General features: G+C 53.5%; 1 protein-coding gene across 3 annotated transcripts in view; it reads right to left on the bottom strand.

Moving 5' to 3' along the window:
* LOC137325561 (retinoic acid receptor RXR-gamma-A-like) overlaps positions 1 to 14,503 on the bottom strand; it is a 285,684-nt gene extending 271,181 nt beyond the window's left edge. The window contains exon 1 of one of the 3 annotated variants that reach the window (XM_067990809.1): positions 14,236 to 14,503. In XM_067990809.1, coding sequence (XP_067846910.1) covers positions 14,236 to 14,326 — 91 coding nt within the window. In that variant the 5' untranslated portion in view covers positions 14,327 to 14,503. The remainder of the gene's footprint in view (positions 1 to 14,235) is intronic. The other 2 variants (XM_067990805.1, XM_067990806.1) reach the window with 2 other exon arrangements.
* Positions 14,504 to 16,571: the final 2,068 nt, after the last annotated feature.

The following is a 16,571-nucleotide window of genomic DNA, read 5'->3' as shown; positions in this document are numbered from 1 at the left end:
GTCAACAGGGAGGTAGAGGTTAGCAGGTGTAGTCAACAGGGAGGTGGAGGAGAGCAGGTGTAGTCAACAGGGAGGTAGAGGTTAGCAGGTGTACTCAACAGGGAGAGAGAGATTGGGTGTACTCAACAGGAAGATAGAGACCAGGCATAGTCGACCGTGAGCCAGAAGAAAGCAGGTACTGTCATTAAGGAGATGGAAGAGAGCAGGCAAAGATAGCAGGGAGACAGAGGAGAGCAGGTCTCGACATGAGGCAGATAGAGAAGACTAGCTGGTCCGTGGAAGACTGAGGAGAGTAAGTGCAGCCTGTGGTGAGACAGAGGAGAGGAGGTCTAGTGAATGAGGAGATAGAGGAGAGCAGGTCTGGTCAATGGGGAAGCAATAGCACAGGCATGGTCAACAGAGTCACAGAGAAGAACAGGTGTAGATGAAAGAGGGAGAGGAGAGTGTAGTCAGTGGAAGAAAGAATAGGTACAATCAGACAGAGGAGAATAAGTGCAGTCAGTGGACAGACAGGTGAGAGGAAGTCTGATGAATGAGGAGAGAGTGAAGAGCGGGCTTAGTCAGTGGGGAGGCAGTGAAGAGCAACGGAGAAACAGAAGAGAGTAGGTGCAATTGATCAGGAGTGAATGATGGGAAGAGAAAGGTGGGTGAGAGAAGAGGGGAAGTGGTGAGAGAGATGGAGGAATAAAGTCAAAGCAATGACTTATTAAGTTGCTGCGAAGAAATGCAGAATGAATTCTGTTGGTGGATTCTGCTTTAAGTAAGCTTTGAAGTAATTCGATTTAACGAAAAAAGCCTTAGTCAGGCCTTGTTTGTAGCACATCATTCTCAGAAGTGCTATGTGAGACATTCAAGCAATAGACTCACAGTGTTTGCGTATAGTCTTCGAGCTACAGTATTTAACTGGAAAGGTTATTGTCACAAGGATCAGATTCGACATTGTTTCTACTGATGGGTAAAGCACATCGTGTCTAAATCCATGAATGGAAAACCCGTTTCAAAGAGTGTTCGGGAGCTCCCGAGATTGTTCAGTGGATAACTGTCTCCGCCCAATATGGCACCCAAGGTGGAGGGGGCCGCAGGTTTGAGCCCTGGCCTGTATTGAGTTAGCCGGTGACAATCACAGCGGTTGCTAAGGATTGGCAACATTTGGTCCGTGGTTTAGGGAGAGGATAAAATCAGCCACGGGTTCCAGTGACTCCAGCTGCCAAAGAGGGAACGCGTCGAGATTGGACGAGGGCAGTCGACCTTGGCTGTAATGCCCCTCACAGTCAAATAGCCTGCCTAGGCCCGCACATGAGGAATTGGACACTTGGCCAGATCGTGGAGGATGAAAAAAATCAGCGCATGTAGACGAGAGAGGGAGAGAAAAAAATAAATTGGGGTTTGGTCAACTTAGGCCCATTCAGATTGCTTTGTATTCATGTTGCAGCTCCTCCACCCGCCCCCCCAACCATTCCCACTCCAGTTGATTAATGACCGTTTTATCATCCCTAGAAGTTTCTATGAGCTCCGAGCATTCTTCCCTAACTGGAAAGAAATCGATGAACTTTCAGCGACCCCCGCTCCGTGCTTCCTTTCTCCCCAGTGCATTCTGGAGCGATGACAACAAAAGAGGGGAAGGAGTTTACGCCTGAGGTGTTGCTGGCCTGTCGTTGCTGGAATTCCCAGCTGGGACACAACAACTTGCGTTTTATATAGCGCCTTTAACTTCCCAAGGCGCTTCACAGGTGCGATTATCAAACAAAATTTGACACCGAGCCACATGAGGAGATATTAGGACAGGTGACCAAAAGCTTGGTCAAGGAGGTAGGTTTTAAGGAGCGTCTTAAAGGGGGAGAGAGAGGCGGAGAGGTTTAGGGAGGGAATTCCAGAGCTTAGGGCCTAGGCGGCTGAAGGCACGGCCGCCAATGGTGGAGCGATTAAAATCGAGGATGTGCAAGAGGCCAGAATTGGAGGAGCGCAGAGATCTCGGAGGGTTGTAGGGCTGGAGGAGGCTACAGAGAGAGGGAGGGGCGAGGCCACGGAGGGATTGGAAAACAAGAATGAGAGTTTTAAAATCGAGGCGTTGCCGGACCGGGAGCCAATGCAGGTCAGCGAGCACAGGGGGTGATGGGAGAACGGGACTTGGTGCGAGTTAGGATACGGGCAGCAGAGTTTTGGATGAGCTCAAGTTTACGGAGGGTGGAAGGTGGGAGACCGGCCAGGAGAGCATCCGATTCTGACGTGGCAATCACTTAGTGCCCAGGGTCCGCTGGCGCTCATGTAAAGGAAGCATCGTCGTGGTAACGTGTCCTGCACAGCATTTTGCAGGTCCTATCGCAGTGCAGAGGACGAGGTGAAGTCATTGCGTTGCGGATCACAGCTGTCGCTGTCAATCTGTCGTGCTCTTCACCCTCCCCCCCCCCCACAACGTGCAAGATCAGTGAATATACAGACAAAGAAAGAAAGAACGAACCTGTATTTATATCGTACCTTTCATGACGTCAGGACAGCGCAAAGTGCTTTACAGCCAATTAATTGCTTTTTGAAGTGTAGTCACTGTTGTAATGCAGGAAATGCGGCAGCCAATTTGCGCACAGCAAGATCCCACAAACAGCAATGTGATAATGACCAGATAATCTGTTTTTTAGTGCTGTTGGTTGAGGGATAAATATTGGCCAGGACACTGGGGAGAACTCCCCTGCTCTTCTTTGAAATAGTGCCATGGGATCTCTTACATCCACCTGAGAGGACAGACGGGGCCTCGGTGTAAAGTCTCATCTGAAACATGACACCTCTGTCAGTGCGGTAATCCCTCAGTACTGCACTGGGAGTGTCAGCCTGGATTTCGTACTCAAGTCAATGGAGTGGGATTTTTTTAAATATTCATTCATGGGATGTGGGCGTCGCTGGCAAGGCCGGCATTTATTGCCCATCCCTAATTGCCCTTAAGAAGGTGGTGGTGAGCCGCCTTCTTGAACCGCTGCAGTCCGTGTGGTGAAGGTTCTCCCACAGTGCTGTTAGGAAGGGAGTTCCAGGATTTTGACCCAGCGACGATGAAGGAACGGCCGATATATTTCCAAGCCGGGATGGTGTGTGACTTGGAGGGGAACGTGCAGGTGGTGTTGTTCCCATGTGCCTGCTGCCCTTGTCCTTCTAGGTGGTAGAGGTCGCGGGTTTGGGAGGTGCTGTCGAAGAAGCCTTGGCGAGTTGCTGCAGTGCATCCTGTGGATGGTACACACTGCAGCCACGGTGCGCCGGTGGTGAAGGGAGTGAATGTTTAGGGTGGTGGATGGTACACGTTGCAGCCATGGTGAACCCACAACCTCCTGACTCAGAGGCAAGAGTGCTACCCACAGGGCCACGGCCGACCGGCTCAAATGAATGCAATTTCCCCCAGCACACTGAATGTGGAGAGGAAGGGCATAGAGGAGTAATTTAAAGCACCGTCGAAAAATACATTGAAAACACACAGGCCCTAAATTTCAGTGGAGGTCTTCCAATCTCTTGCTGCATCTTTGGCAGGAGCGGCACAAGCAGCTGTTTACGCCATTAATCCGGGGATTCCTACTGTCTTCTACCAAAGTTACAGCAGGTGAACGGGGGGTGGAGAACCCCACGAAAATTCAAGAACATCACCTATACTGGCCTGTCGCATGAATATATTCACAAAATAAATATGAATATGCACTGATTATACCTCATACTCTTGTCATTCCTTTACGGCACACAAAAGGAAAACATCGTTTCCCAGAGTAAATGAGGGCGACCGTTGAGTCACAGGGATTCGCAGCACAGGAGGAGGCCATTCGGCCCATCGTGTCTGTGCCAGCCCGTTGCAAAAGAAATCCAAAACTAATCTCTCCCCCCAGCCCTGTGTCTTCCCTTGCTTTGGGTGTTTAGCCAATTTTCTCTTAACAGATGCAATGGTCTCTCCTTGAACCATACCATGCTCCAACAACCTTCTGTGATCAAACATTTCATGGGGCTTCACACGTGTACAGGTGAGGTGGGCTCCCAGCTCAATGATGTCATCGCTAACACTAACCTTACACTAACCTGTTGCCAGGTGACTGGTTCCCTTCAGTACGGAGCAGGGAGCCAGGAAAAGAAGTGGATTCACAGTTAAAAAGAGGGCAGGGGGTCCGATTTCTTTCGTTTGGTGTTTCCCCTTTAAGACGTATTTGGGAGTTTTCTGCTCAGGTCTATAAACAGAGCACAGGTAACTTGAGGAGACACGCACACCAACAGGCAAACCCAGACTGGTTTATCTGGCACTGTCGCAATGTTTACTTAGGCAGCGGGGGGAGGGTCGGGGAGGATCGGGGAGTTGGGGGAGGATCGGGGAGGGGGGGGCGGTGTGGGGGAGGATCGGGGAGTAGAGGGGGTGTGGGGGAGGATCAGGGAGTGGGGGGGAGGTGTGGGGGAGGATCGGGGAGTCGGGGGGGTGTGGGGGAGGATCAGGGAGTGGGGGGAGGTGTGGGGGAGGATCAGGGAGTGGGGGGGGAGGTGTGGGGGAGGATCAGGGAGTAGGGGGGGGTGTGGGGGAGGATCAGGGAGTGGGGGGGCGGTGTGGGGAAGGATCGGGGAGTCGAGGGAGGATCTGGGGGGCACCAACTCTTGCTGGGCTTTGATCCCTCTTATCATGAAAGCCTGCTGGTGAGATATTAGAGCAGGGGGCGGGAATAGAGCGGGGGTGGGGTTAGAGTGGGGGGTGGGATTAGAGCAGGGGGTGGGATTCGAGCGGGGGGTGGGATTAGAGCAGGGGGTGGGATTAGAGTGGGGAATGGGGTTAGAGCGGGGGGTGGGATTCGAGCGGGGGGTGGGATTAGAGCAGGGGGTGGGATTAGAGTGGGGAATGGGGTTAGAGCGGGGGGTGGGGTTAGAGCGGGGGGTGGGATTAGAGTGGGGAATGGGGTTAGAGCGGGGGGTGGGGTTAGAGCAGGGGGTGGGATTAGAGCTGGAGTGGGATATTGGAGCGGGGTTTGGGAGTAGAGCAGGGGGTGGGATTAGAGCTGGGAGTGGGGTTAGAGCGGGGGGGCGGGGTTAGAGCAGGGGATGGGGTTAGAGCAGGGGGTGGGATTAGAGCAGGGGGTGGGATTAGAGCAGGGGGTGGGATTAGAGCTGGAGTGGGATATTGGAGCGGGGTTTGGGAGTAGAGCAGGGGGTGGGATTAGAGCTGGGAGTGGGGTTAGAGCGGGGGGGCGGGGTTAGAGCAGGGGATGGGGTTAGAGCAGGGGGTGGGATTAGAGCAGGGGGTGGGATTAGAGCAGGGGGTTTGTGCAACATCGGACTGGGGACAGAGACCAGCCCAAATTCGGGACGCTGCCAATTATCCAGTCATTGATTATGAATGGCGTGTCCTGAACTCTTGCTTTATACTCCAATCAGCCCTCTCACTGGATAAAGTCCTGCAAACCTCTGCTTCTGAATATTCATTGAAAGCCTCGCTAACTGATGGCTTCAAGTCACAAGACACAGAAGTAAATGCTAGAATAAAAACAAACTGGACTATTCTCTTACAAATCAGACTGGTGTTTGGGATCCTTACTCACACACACAGCTTGTGACGATTACGACAGAGGGAGTAATCGCCACGGCAACAAAACCTGCAGCACAAACACGATCAAACTTCTAGATCAGAATCCCTGGGCACAAGGTTCCCAGATCCTGACCAGGCTTCTCCCGCAGATTGTTCCTGTACATCCCTCACTTGTTTTCCCAGTCGCAGACACATCTCTCAACGATCCCCCGTCTCAGGATCCGACTGCAAAAATCTACCAGTGGCTTTTAGAAAGACATAACTTTCATCACACCCGCAGGTTCGCAGTTTTCGAAGTGTAGTCACTGTTGTAATACAGGAAACGCAGCAGCACAGCAAGATCCCACAAACAGCAATAAGATAATGACCAGATAACGTGTTTTAGTGATGTTGGTTGAGGGATAAATATTGGCCGGGACACCGGGGAGAACTCCCCTAATCTTCTTCGAATAGTGCCATGGGACCTTTTACATTCACCTGGGACGCTATAATGTCTCATCCGAAAGACGGCACCTCCGGCAGTGCAGCACTCCCTCAGTACTGCACTGGTGTCAGCCTGGATTACGTGATCAAGTCTCTGAAGTGGGGCTTGAATCACAAGCTTCTGACCCAGATCCCCAACTGAGCGACGGCTGAGTTCAATTTTGCAGTAATCAGGAGCAAGGCTAATGGGGCAGATACGTCCAGCAAACCCCCACGTTCACCCCCCCCCCCCGAATTTCAAATTGGGACTGCGCCCTTTTCGTTTTCAGGGAAAAAAGTGCGCTGTGCTCGTAAAAAAAAATTAGGAAGTAAGTAAAAAGAATTGTAATCAAAACACAAGTTCAGAAGATGGATACAGATGGCATGGAAGGTCATTCAGCCCATCTGTGTCCGTCTATCCACCAAGACCCACCAGCCTATCCCTTATCAATGTTCAACTTGGATGATTCCAAGGTATTCACCTCTACTACTCTACCTGGACGTCCCTCTTTGTGGGATGATCTTCCTGAATCTGCCTTTCACCAGTTACAACCTGCTTCCCCCTTGTCCTAAGCTTCACGGTATTAGTTACAGGCACCGTTTTGGAGTTACCCTTCCCATACTCTCTCCTCGCTCTCGGCCGGCAAGGGGCAAGGGTGGGATCCACTTTAATGATTGGAAACTCATGGGCTGGGGGTGGGCAGTTTTTTTTAAGAACTTCATTCAGGGGATGTGGGCGTCTCTGGTATTTATTGCCCATCCCTAATTGCCCTTGAGAAGGTGGTGGTGAGCCGCCTTCTTGAACCGCTGCAGTCCGTGTGGTGAAGGTTCTCCCACAGTGCTGTTAGGAAGGGAGTTCCAGGATTTTGACCCAGCGCCGATGAAGGAACGGCCGATATATTTCCAAGTCGGGATGGTGTGTGACTTGGAGATCAGGGGTTCCCATTCACCCGCCTGGAGCAGATAGCACCCCCTCTAAAGACTAGAGTGTTGGAATCCTGCTGTGCAGCACCTGTACGCTAAGACGTCTGCATGGAGTTCGGACGCTGGCTATAATTAATGAAGACTTTAGACCGTTTTAAATGGTTTGCCTCCTTTGTGAAAATAGCAGAGAGAAGAATTTTGTACAAACACACCAGCATGTTCGATCCTAGAATTGCACAGCGTGATTTCACTCCATCCAGCTACCCTTTTATCTATTTCTCTAGCCGTCTGAAACACCGCACGTCACACTCCAAATGTCACGCTCCAAATGTCACACTCCAAATGTCACACTCCAAATGTCACACTCCAAATGTCACACTCCAAATGTCACACTCCAAATGTCACACTCCAAATGTCACACACCGTATAAAATACCAACAAAATAAAAGGGAAGAGAGCCAGTCATTTCCTTCTATTTTTTTCTGGCCTGGAGACAACCTGACTTTCCCCCGCTCCCCCTCCGCCCTAACACCTCCCCCCACAATAATAATTAGCCTCAGTTTGACCTCAGGTTGTGTCTATTTGAACCACTTCTTCCCAGGAAGTACCTAACCGGTGGCCTTAAAGGTGCAGGCCCGGTTATCGGCCAGACGTCACGCTGTGTGGGTTCCCGGACTCCGCTCATCGACCCGATGAGGCGCGGGTCTGGGTAGTGGGGGGGGGGGGGGGTGGGGGTGGTGCAAGTGCCCGGCTTGCCGAACCCGACCCTTGTAAATTATGAAGCCCTCGGCCCTCCGTTCGGCAGAGGGCACAGGCTGAAGCTCAGCTCTTAACTCCTCCTCCGGGTCGGCAATGTCCCCATTTAAAACATAAAAAGAGGAGGGCCCTTTGTTTAACTGCGTTGATAGTTTAGATATTAATTCTAAATCAATTGGGGGTTATTTTAATTTCATTCCGATTTCTCTCCCCCCTCTGGGGAGAGTAGCCGGCAGACTATTCGACCACGCGGGGCATCGCACCACAGCCGCTACAGTAACTGCAGGGGTCTCTGCCCCCTAGGTTTTTTTTGTGCTGGTTTGGAGAGTGTCTGGGGGGGAGGGGGAGGCGTTGCTGGCGATAGGAGGAGGCAAAGGTAGAGACACTTTTAACATTTTCATTTCTGGTTCTGTCCCTTTCACCCACCCCGGCCCTCCCCTGCTCCACCCATGAGTTCAAGGACAGGGGCTGGTGCCTACCCTGTGCTCGCTGACCTGCATTAGCTCCCGGTCCGGCAACGCCTCGATTTTAAAATTCTCATCCTTGTTTTCAAATCCCTCCATGCCCTCGCCCTCTCCCTCTCTCTGTAACCTCCTCCGGCCCTACAGCCCTCCGAGATCTCTGCGCTCCTCCAATTCTGGCCTCTTGCGCATCCCCGATTTTAATCGCTCCACCATTGGCGGCCGTGCCCAGGCCCTAAGCTCTGGAATTTCCCTCCCTAAACCTCTCCACCTCTCTCTCCTCCTTTAAGACGCTCCTTAAAACCGAGCTCTTTGTCCAAACTTTTGCTCACCTGTCCTAATATGTGGCTCGTTGTCAATTTCTGTCTGATAACACTCCTGGGACGTTTAAAGGCGCTATAATAACGCAAGTCGTTGTTGTTGATCTGCTGTTTCCTGACTAGCCTGATGCGAGAAGGCGAAAGCAAATTAAAATCGGGCCCTGCCGGTCAATGGATGGCGAACAGCTGGACTTCCTCACCAACAGGACCGAGGGACGTGACCGCCTCGATATTGCAACGTACGTCATCGCAATACTCAGTGCTCAGCGGAGAAACGAGAGGGGTTTCTCATGGAGATGGTGGCTCCTTCTAGACAAAGGAAAGCAGCGCAGAGAGGGGTGAAGTCAAGAGCAAAGGTCACGGGGAGAGCTGCTGCAAGAGTCATGGGGAGGGCAGGTCAACAAAGAGCCCCTCCCCTCCACCTCGTCCTCCTCCTCCACCCACTCCTCCCTCTCCCCTCCCCCCCCCCTCCCCCCTTCCTCCTCCTCCTCCACCCACTCCTCCCACTCCCCTTCCTTTCCTCCCTTCCTCTCCCCTCTTCCCCTTCCTCCTCCTCCCCTCCCCCTTACTCCTTCGCTTCCCTCCTCCACCTCCTCCCCTCTTCCTCCCCCCCTCTGCCTCCTCCTCCCCTCTTCCTCCCCCCTCTGCCCTCCTCCTCCCCTCTTCCTCCCCCCTCTGCCTCCTCCTCCCCTCTTCCTCCCCCTCTGCCTCCTCCTCCCCTCCCCTCCTCCCCTCCCCTCTTCCTCCACCTCCTTCCCTCCCCTCCTCCTCCTCCCCTCTTCCTCCTTCTACCCTCCTCCCACTCCCCTTCTCTTACCCGGGCACCGCACATAGCTGACAAGGTGTGCTGCTCCCTGAAGTGTCTGTGCTCTCTCTCCCCTCGGGCCCAGGAGTTTAGTGAATTGGAGAGAGAGCGAGAGAGACGAGTGAGACTGGACAGAGACTCCAGAGTTTACTGCTGCTTCCCGAGCAGCCGCTGCCAACCCTTCCTGTCAGCTCGAGCAGCCGTTGAGCAAAAATGAAATCTCAGGGGGGAGCGGTGTGTTGGGGGAGGTGAAGACCGGTGGCCGGTATGCCAAACGACACGGATGGCGCCTGCGCGTGTGGCTGTCGGGGGTGGGCAGGTGCGGCTGAGGTGCGATGCCCCACACAGTGGAATAGCTCTCTGCCCGCTTCCCCAATCCTGGGTCACATGTGAAACCAGGCCACTTGGGTGAGTTATTGGACCAGGAATCCAGAGAACAGGGCAGTTTGAGAATTTCAATTCAGTTTTTAAAAAAATCTGGGAATACAGAGCTAAAATCAGTAAAAATGACCGTGAAGCTGTCAGACTGTCGTAGAAACCCAACTGGTTGACCAATGTCCTCACCCGGTCTGGGCCCATACGTGACTCCAGTCTCTCACCAACGTGGCTGACTCTTAACTGCCCTCTGAAGTGACCATAAGACTGTAAGACCATAAGAGATAGGAGCAGGAGTAGGCCAGTCGGCCCCTCGAGCCTGCTCCGCCATTCAACGAGGTCATGGCTGATCTGATTTTTACCTCAACTCCACTTTCCTGCCCTTTCTCCATATCCTTTGACTCCCTTGCTGATCAAAAATGTGTCTAACTCAGCCTTGAATGTATTCAATGACTCAGCCTCCACAGCTTTTTGGGGTAAAGAATTCAAAGATTCACGACCCTCTGGAGAAGAAATTCCTCCTCATTTCTGTCTTAAACCGGGCGACCCCTTATTCTGAGACTATGCCCCCTAGTTTTAGATTCCCCATGAGGGGTAACATCCTCTCAGCATCTACCCCTATCGAGTCCCCTGAGAATCTTGTATGTTTCAATAAGATCTCCTCTTATTTTTCTAAACTCCAATGAGTATAGACCCAACCTGTTCAATCTTTCCTCATAAGACAACCCTTCCATACCCGGAATCAACCTAGTGAACCTTCTCTGAACTGCCTCCAATGCAAGTGGCCCATCAAACCGCTCAGTCGAGATCGAATCAAACCCACTACCGGCGGTTCAAGAAGAAGGCCCACCACCACCTTCTCAGGGCAACTAGGGATGGGCAATAAATGCCAGGCTTTGTCAGTGATGCCCACATCCCATGACTGACTAACAATAAGAACTTGGGTGTGGTACGATAAAGATGGGCCTCAGCAAAGAGCAGACTCTGAGGGTCAGGGGGAAAATATTTGAACGAGATTAATGTCATCCCAATTTATTTGGAATTACTATATAAACTTTAAAAGTATCGGGAGACATTGCAGACCCAGGGAAAGAGTTAACAGCTAAGTTTTAGTGAGAAAGGGACACTTCAGAACACACGTGAAAACGTCTGAGGGACCTGGTGACTCGATAACGGAGCTACACTGGTCTCAGTGATGATAAACAGCGGGTGTGACAAGAGACCGTGCGTCACCGTGGGCACCCCCAGGGCATGTAGGCCGCACCTCAAACTTCGGGGCCTTCATCCCCAGGGAAAGAAATTCACTTCGCGTCGATAGGCTGCACAGCTGCCCTCATCCCGAGCACAAGCTGACTCTTGAGGACGAGCACTCTATATCATAGTAGGTACAGCACAGGAGAAGGCCATTTGGCCCATCGTGCCTGTGCTGGAATATGGAGCAACATGGTAGGCCTCCGCGCTTGGCGCCGGCAATTTGCCGTCACCCGGGTCCAATGTAGTACCCCCGCTGCCACCGAAACCCTACACCGTAAAGGAAAATTAGACTCCGGGGTCTCCGGCAGAGTCCGCAGCCTAGGGTCTTTTGGTGGTCTGGAATGTGCCCCGGGGGGGGGTGGGGGGGGTGGGCATTGGGAACCCTGCGACCCAGTGCACTTGCACGCGGCCACCGAGCGGATCCAGTGAGGACGACACCCTAGCCAATGATAATAGCTGCTCCCTGATCATTTTGCCGACTTTCCCAAGTCACACACCATCCCGACTTGGAAATATATCGGCCGCTTCCTTCATCGTCGCTGGGTCAAAATCCTGAAACTCACTTCCCAACAGCACTGTGGGAGAACCGTCACCACACGGACTGCAGCGGTTCAAGAAGGCGGCTCACCACCACCACTTCTCAAGGGCAATTAGAGATGGGCAATAAATGCCGGCCTTCCGCCAGCGACACCCCACATCCCGATGAAATAAAAACAATAAAAAAACCTAACTTTAACATTACCGATCGCAAACATTCCAACTCTTCAAAAGCGTTGAAGAGTTGGAATGTAACTCCATTGGCTGTAAAGTTAGGGACGTTATGAGGTCATGAAAGGCGCTATATAAATGCAAGTCTTTCTTTCTTTTTACCTACTTACTTGCATTTCTATAGCGCCTTTCACACCCTCAAGACGTCCCAAAGCACTTTTGAAGTGTGGTCACTGTTGCAACGTGGGAAACACGGCAGCCAATTTGCGCACAGCAAGATCCCACAAACAGCAATGTGATAATGATCTCATTAGTGTTGAGGGATAAATATTGGCCCAGGACACCAGGGAGAACTCCCCTGCTCTTCTTCGAAATAGTGCCGCGGGATCTTTTATACCCATCTGAGAGGGCAGACATTGGGTTTAACGTCTCATCTGAAAGACAGTGCAGCACTCCCTCAGTACTGTACTGGAGTGTCAGCCTGAAGGCTCTGGAATGGGACTTTGAACCCAGAACCTTCTTGCTCAGAGGCAAGAGTGTTACTCACTGAGCCACGGCTGACACTAAGCATTGCTGTCGAGTGCAAAATCGTAGGGAGCCCCCAAACCAAATCTTTTCCACGGGGCTCCCCTGCTCCTGAGAGTTCCCGTCGGAGACACCGCAAAAGATGGGCCTCCGACAGGCCGGCACGGAAGGAAAATAACCCGGATTACAGGGCTGATAGGCCTCCGGCTCCCTGAACGGGCCTCCATCTCCCCGCAACCTCACCCATAGCGGGGCGGGAACTGCTCGCCGTGGGTCCCTGGGGTGGAGGGATTGTTCTGGATACCGGTCGGCGCACCGTGGGGCCATTAACCGAAGGGGACGCGTCGGCCAGGAAGGAAACCACCCTGATTGGAAATTTATCGCTGCGTGTGTACAGATTCCGCCGGGTGATATGAAACCACAACACAGTCCACAAGCCACAGAGAGCCGCCGGCTGCCAGCACCGTCTCAACGGCATGGTTTCAAAGAGCTGCCACTGCCTGTAACATGCCTGCCGACGGCCCGCAGGCAGCTTTGTAGGTTACACATGGTCAACCCCACAGGGCAGGTGAGTTCAGATCCTCCCACCTCTCTCTCTCTCGCCCTCATCCCTCTCTCCCACTCTCTCTCTCACAGGCTCCCTCTTTTGCTCCCTCCCTCTCCTCTCAATCTCTCACTGTCTCTCCCTCCTGCTCTCCCCTTCTCTCCCTCCCTCCCTCTCTCCCTTCATTCCTCTCTTCTCTCTCTCTCCCTCCTTCCCTCTCTCTCTTCCTCCCTCCTCTCTCTCCTCTTCCTCCCTCCTCTCTCTCCCTCCCTCCATCTCTCTCCCTCCCTCTCTTCTCTCTCCCTCCCTTCTCTCTCTCTCTCTTCTCTCCCTCCCTCTCTCTCTCTTCCTCCCTCTCTCTCCTCTCTCTTCTCTCCTCTCTCTGTTCTCCCTCCCTCTCTCTCCCTTCATTCCTCTCTTCTCTCTCTCTCTTCCTCCCTCCTCTCCTCTCTCTCTCTTCTCTCCCTCCCTCTTCTCTCTCCCTCCTCCTCGCCTCCCTCTCCCTCTCCCTCTCTCTCTCTCTCCACCACCCCGACCTTTGCCAGAAAACACGCTGCAGTTAACTCCAGGTTATTTCTGTTTCTCGGCCTGGCAGGAAGCGTGATCCTATAAATAAAGGGAGGGAGGGAGGGAGGGAGAGCGGCTCTAATGTTCGCTCGAGGGGAGACGACCCACCCGGACTGACAGCAAACTGCTGACAGAACAAATTCCCGACTGGAAGGCAGAGCGGCCTGTCCCGGGTGAACCGTCCGTCCCGCAGGAACTGGCCTACTGCAGGGCGGGGGGGGGAAACACTCCACCAAGAGCAGTCAGTCACAACCGTCCGGAGATTACCGCCAGAGTTACCAGGCGCACTTAACCCTTCGGGCCCGAGGAGAATGTCCTTAACCACCTGACTTTATTTCGACACCTCCCTCCCTCCCCCCCGCTCACACTCCCCGACACTTGACAGGACTCGCCTGGCCAGCAGCAGACGCACAGCCCCCTTCTCTCCAGTCTTGTGAGACGCTCAGCGATTGCTGCAAGGGACTGGGGTGGGGGTTGTGGGGTGGGGGGTTGAGGGGTCGGGGTGAGGGGGGTTGAGGGGTGGGGGTGAGGGGTCGGGGTGAGGGGTCGGGGTGAGGGGGGTTGAGGGGTGAGGGGGGTTGAGGGGGTGAGGGTGGTGGGGGTTGAGGGGGAGGGGGGGTTGAGGGGGAGGGGGGTTGAGGGGGTGGGGGTGAGGGGGGTTGAGGGGGTGGGGGGTGAGGGGGGTTGAGGAGGAGGAGGTGAGGGGTCGAGGTCGAGGGGGTGGGGGTCGAGGGGGAGGGAGGGGGGTGGGGGTGGGGAGTGGAGTCTGGGTGTCAGCCCCCATCTGCCATCGTGCTGTGCCCTTTTCCCCTCTCACCCCCACCCCCCCCCCGCCGACTGACCCAGTAACGGACAGATGGTGCACAGCCTGGCACGCACTCAATCGGGGCTACCGACATTCTCCACATTCCACTAGTCAGAAATAAAGGCACTGGAGAGAGGGGGGGGGGGGGGGGGGTGGTGGTATTTCAGCAACAAGAATAAAAAAAATAAACAAGCCTTGGACTTACTGAGCTGGAGGTAGGCCTCGGTATCCATGGTGCATGAGTGAGTCCCTCGCTCTGTTGCCGCTGGATTCCAGCACTGACTCTGGCAGAGCATTTGCAGCCGAAATTCCTGAACCGCGGGGCCTGGCTGCAGTCAGCCCAGCCTCACTCACTCCACTCACTGGCTTGCTGTACTCTGAGCCGTCTCAGTCAGAAGGGGCCCGGGAGGAGGGGGTGCTGTGTGTGTGTGTGTGTCTGGGAGGCTGGCCATTCCTATTGCTTGCCTCCTCCTCTCGCCTTCCCTCAGAATACCTGCTGCAAAAAGGCACTGTTTTTTTTTAATCGAATCAGCCTGCAGTAATCAGTGAGATCAGGAAGTAAACAAAGGTTTTTTTTTTAAAAAAAAAATTCCCCCCCTTGGCCCTAAAGGGGGTGGGGGTGGGGAGTGTTTTGTGTCAGCCGTACTGCCTACCCGGCACCAGTAAGGCTGCAATTGTTATTATTACTTAAATGCGGCAGCGTGCAGGAACTGTCCGAGCAAGCCCGCAATCGCCTCTGTGCGTCAACTACTGCTCCCCACCCCCGTTCCCCTGTCGCTGTCCCACGGTGTATTGGATGTGGTAACGAAGTGGCTCTCTGTTAGCCGGACACCTCCTGTTGTCTCGAATCCAACCCCTTTATGTCGCAGGGCCAGGTCCGACTGCAACGGAGCGATTGCACGTGTGCGAGATTAACACGTGCTGAGTCGCTGGACGTTCACAGACGCGGGTTTAAACTGGCTTCCGTGTGTGCGGTCCTGTAACCGGGCCAAACGGCTGAGTGTGCAGTCCCACAGCTGCAAGTGTGCTAGATCACACTTGAACTTGCCCGATCTCATCATCTCACGTATTCAATCTCACAGCTGCACGTGTGCGATCTCACAGCTGCACGTGTGCGATCTCACAGCTGCACGTGTGCGATCTCACAGCTGCACGTGTGCGATCTCACAGCTTCATGAGTACGATATCACAGCTGCACGTCTGCGATCTTACAGCAGCACGTGTGTGATCTCACAGCTGCATGAGTGCGATCTTACAGCTGCACGTGTGCGATCTCACAGCTTCATGAGTGCGATATCACAGCTGCACGTCTGCGATCTTACAGCAGCACGTGTGTGATCTCACAGCTGCACGTGTGCGATCTCACAGCTTCATGAGTGCGATATCACAGCTGCACGTGTGCGATCTCACAGCTTCACGTGTGCGATCTCACAGCAGCACGTGTACGATCTTACAGCAGCACGTGTGTGATCTCACAGCAGCACGTGTGCCATCTCACAGCTGCATGAGTGCGATCTCCTAGCAGCACGTGTGCGATCTCACAGCTGTATGTGTGTGATCTCAGAGCAGCACGTGTGCCATCTCACAGCTACATGAGTGCGATCGCACAGCTGCATGAATTCGATCTCACAGCTGCATGTGTGCGATCTCACAGCTGTACATGTGCGATCTCACAGCTGCATGAATTCGATCTCACAGCTGCATGAGTGCAATCTCACAGCTGTACATGTGCGATCTCACAGCTGCACGTATTCGATCTCACAGCTGCATGAGTGCAATCTCACCGCTGCACATGTGCGATCGCACAGCTGCACGTATTCGATCTCACAGCTGCACGAGTGCAATCTCACAGCTGTACATGTGCGATCGCACAGCTGCACGAATTCGATCTCACAGCTGCATGTGTGCGATCTCACAGCAGCACGTGTGCGATCTCACAGCTGCAAGAGTGCGATCTCACAGCTACATGAGTGTGATCGCACAGCTGCACAAATTCGATCTCACAGCTGCATGAGTGCAATCTCACAGCTGCACATGTGCGATCTCACAGCTGCATGTATTCGATCTCACAGCTGCATGAGTGCAATCTCACAGCTGCATGTGTGCGATCTCACTGCTGCACGTATTCGATCTCACAGCTGCATGAGTGCAATCTCACAGCTGTACATGTGCGATCGCACAGCTGCACGAATTCGATCTCACAGCTGCATGTGTGCGATCTCACAGCAGCACGTGTGCGATCCCCTAGCAGATCGTGTGCGATCTCACAGCTGCATGTGTGCGATCTCACAGCAGCACGTGTGTGATCTCAGAGCAGCACGTGTGCGATCTCACAGCTGCATGAGTGCAATCTCACAGCTGTACATGTGCGATCGCACAGCTGCACGAATTCAATCTCACAGCTGCACGTGTGCGATCTCACAGCTGTAAGAGTGAGATCGCACAGCTGCACGTGTGTGATCTCACAGCTGCATGTATTCAATCTCACAGCTGCATGTGTGCAATCTCACAGCTGCACAAGTGCAATCTCAAAGCTGCACG

The sequence above is a fragment of the Heptranchias perlo genome, chromosome 9 (assembly GCF_035084215.1).
Source record: "Heptranchias perlo isolate sHepPer1 chromosome 9, sHepPer1.hap1, whole genome shotgun sequence".
Lineage (NCBI taxonomy): Eukaryota > Metazoa > Chordata > Chondrichthyes > Hexanchiformes > Hexanchidae > Heptranchias > Heptranchias perlo.
The sequence above is the reverse complement of the archived record's forward strand: the minus strand, read 5'-3'. Positions and strand labels throughout refer to the sequence as shown.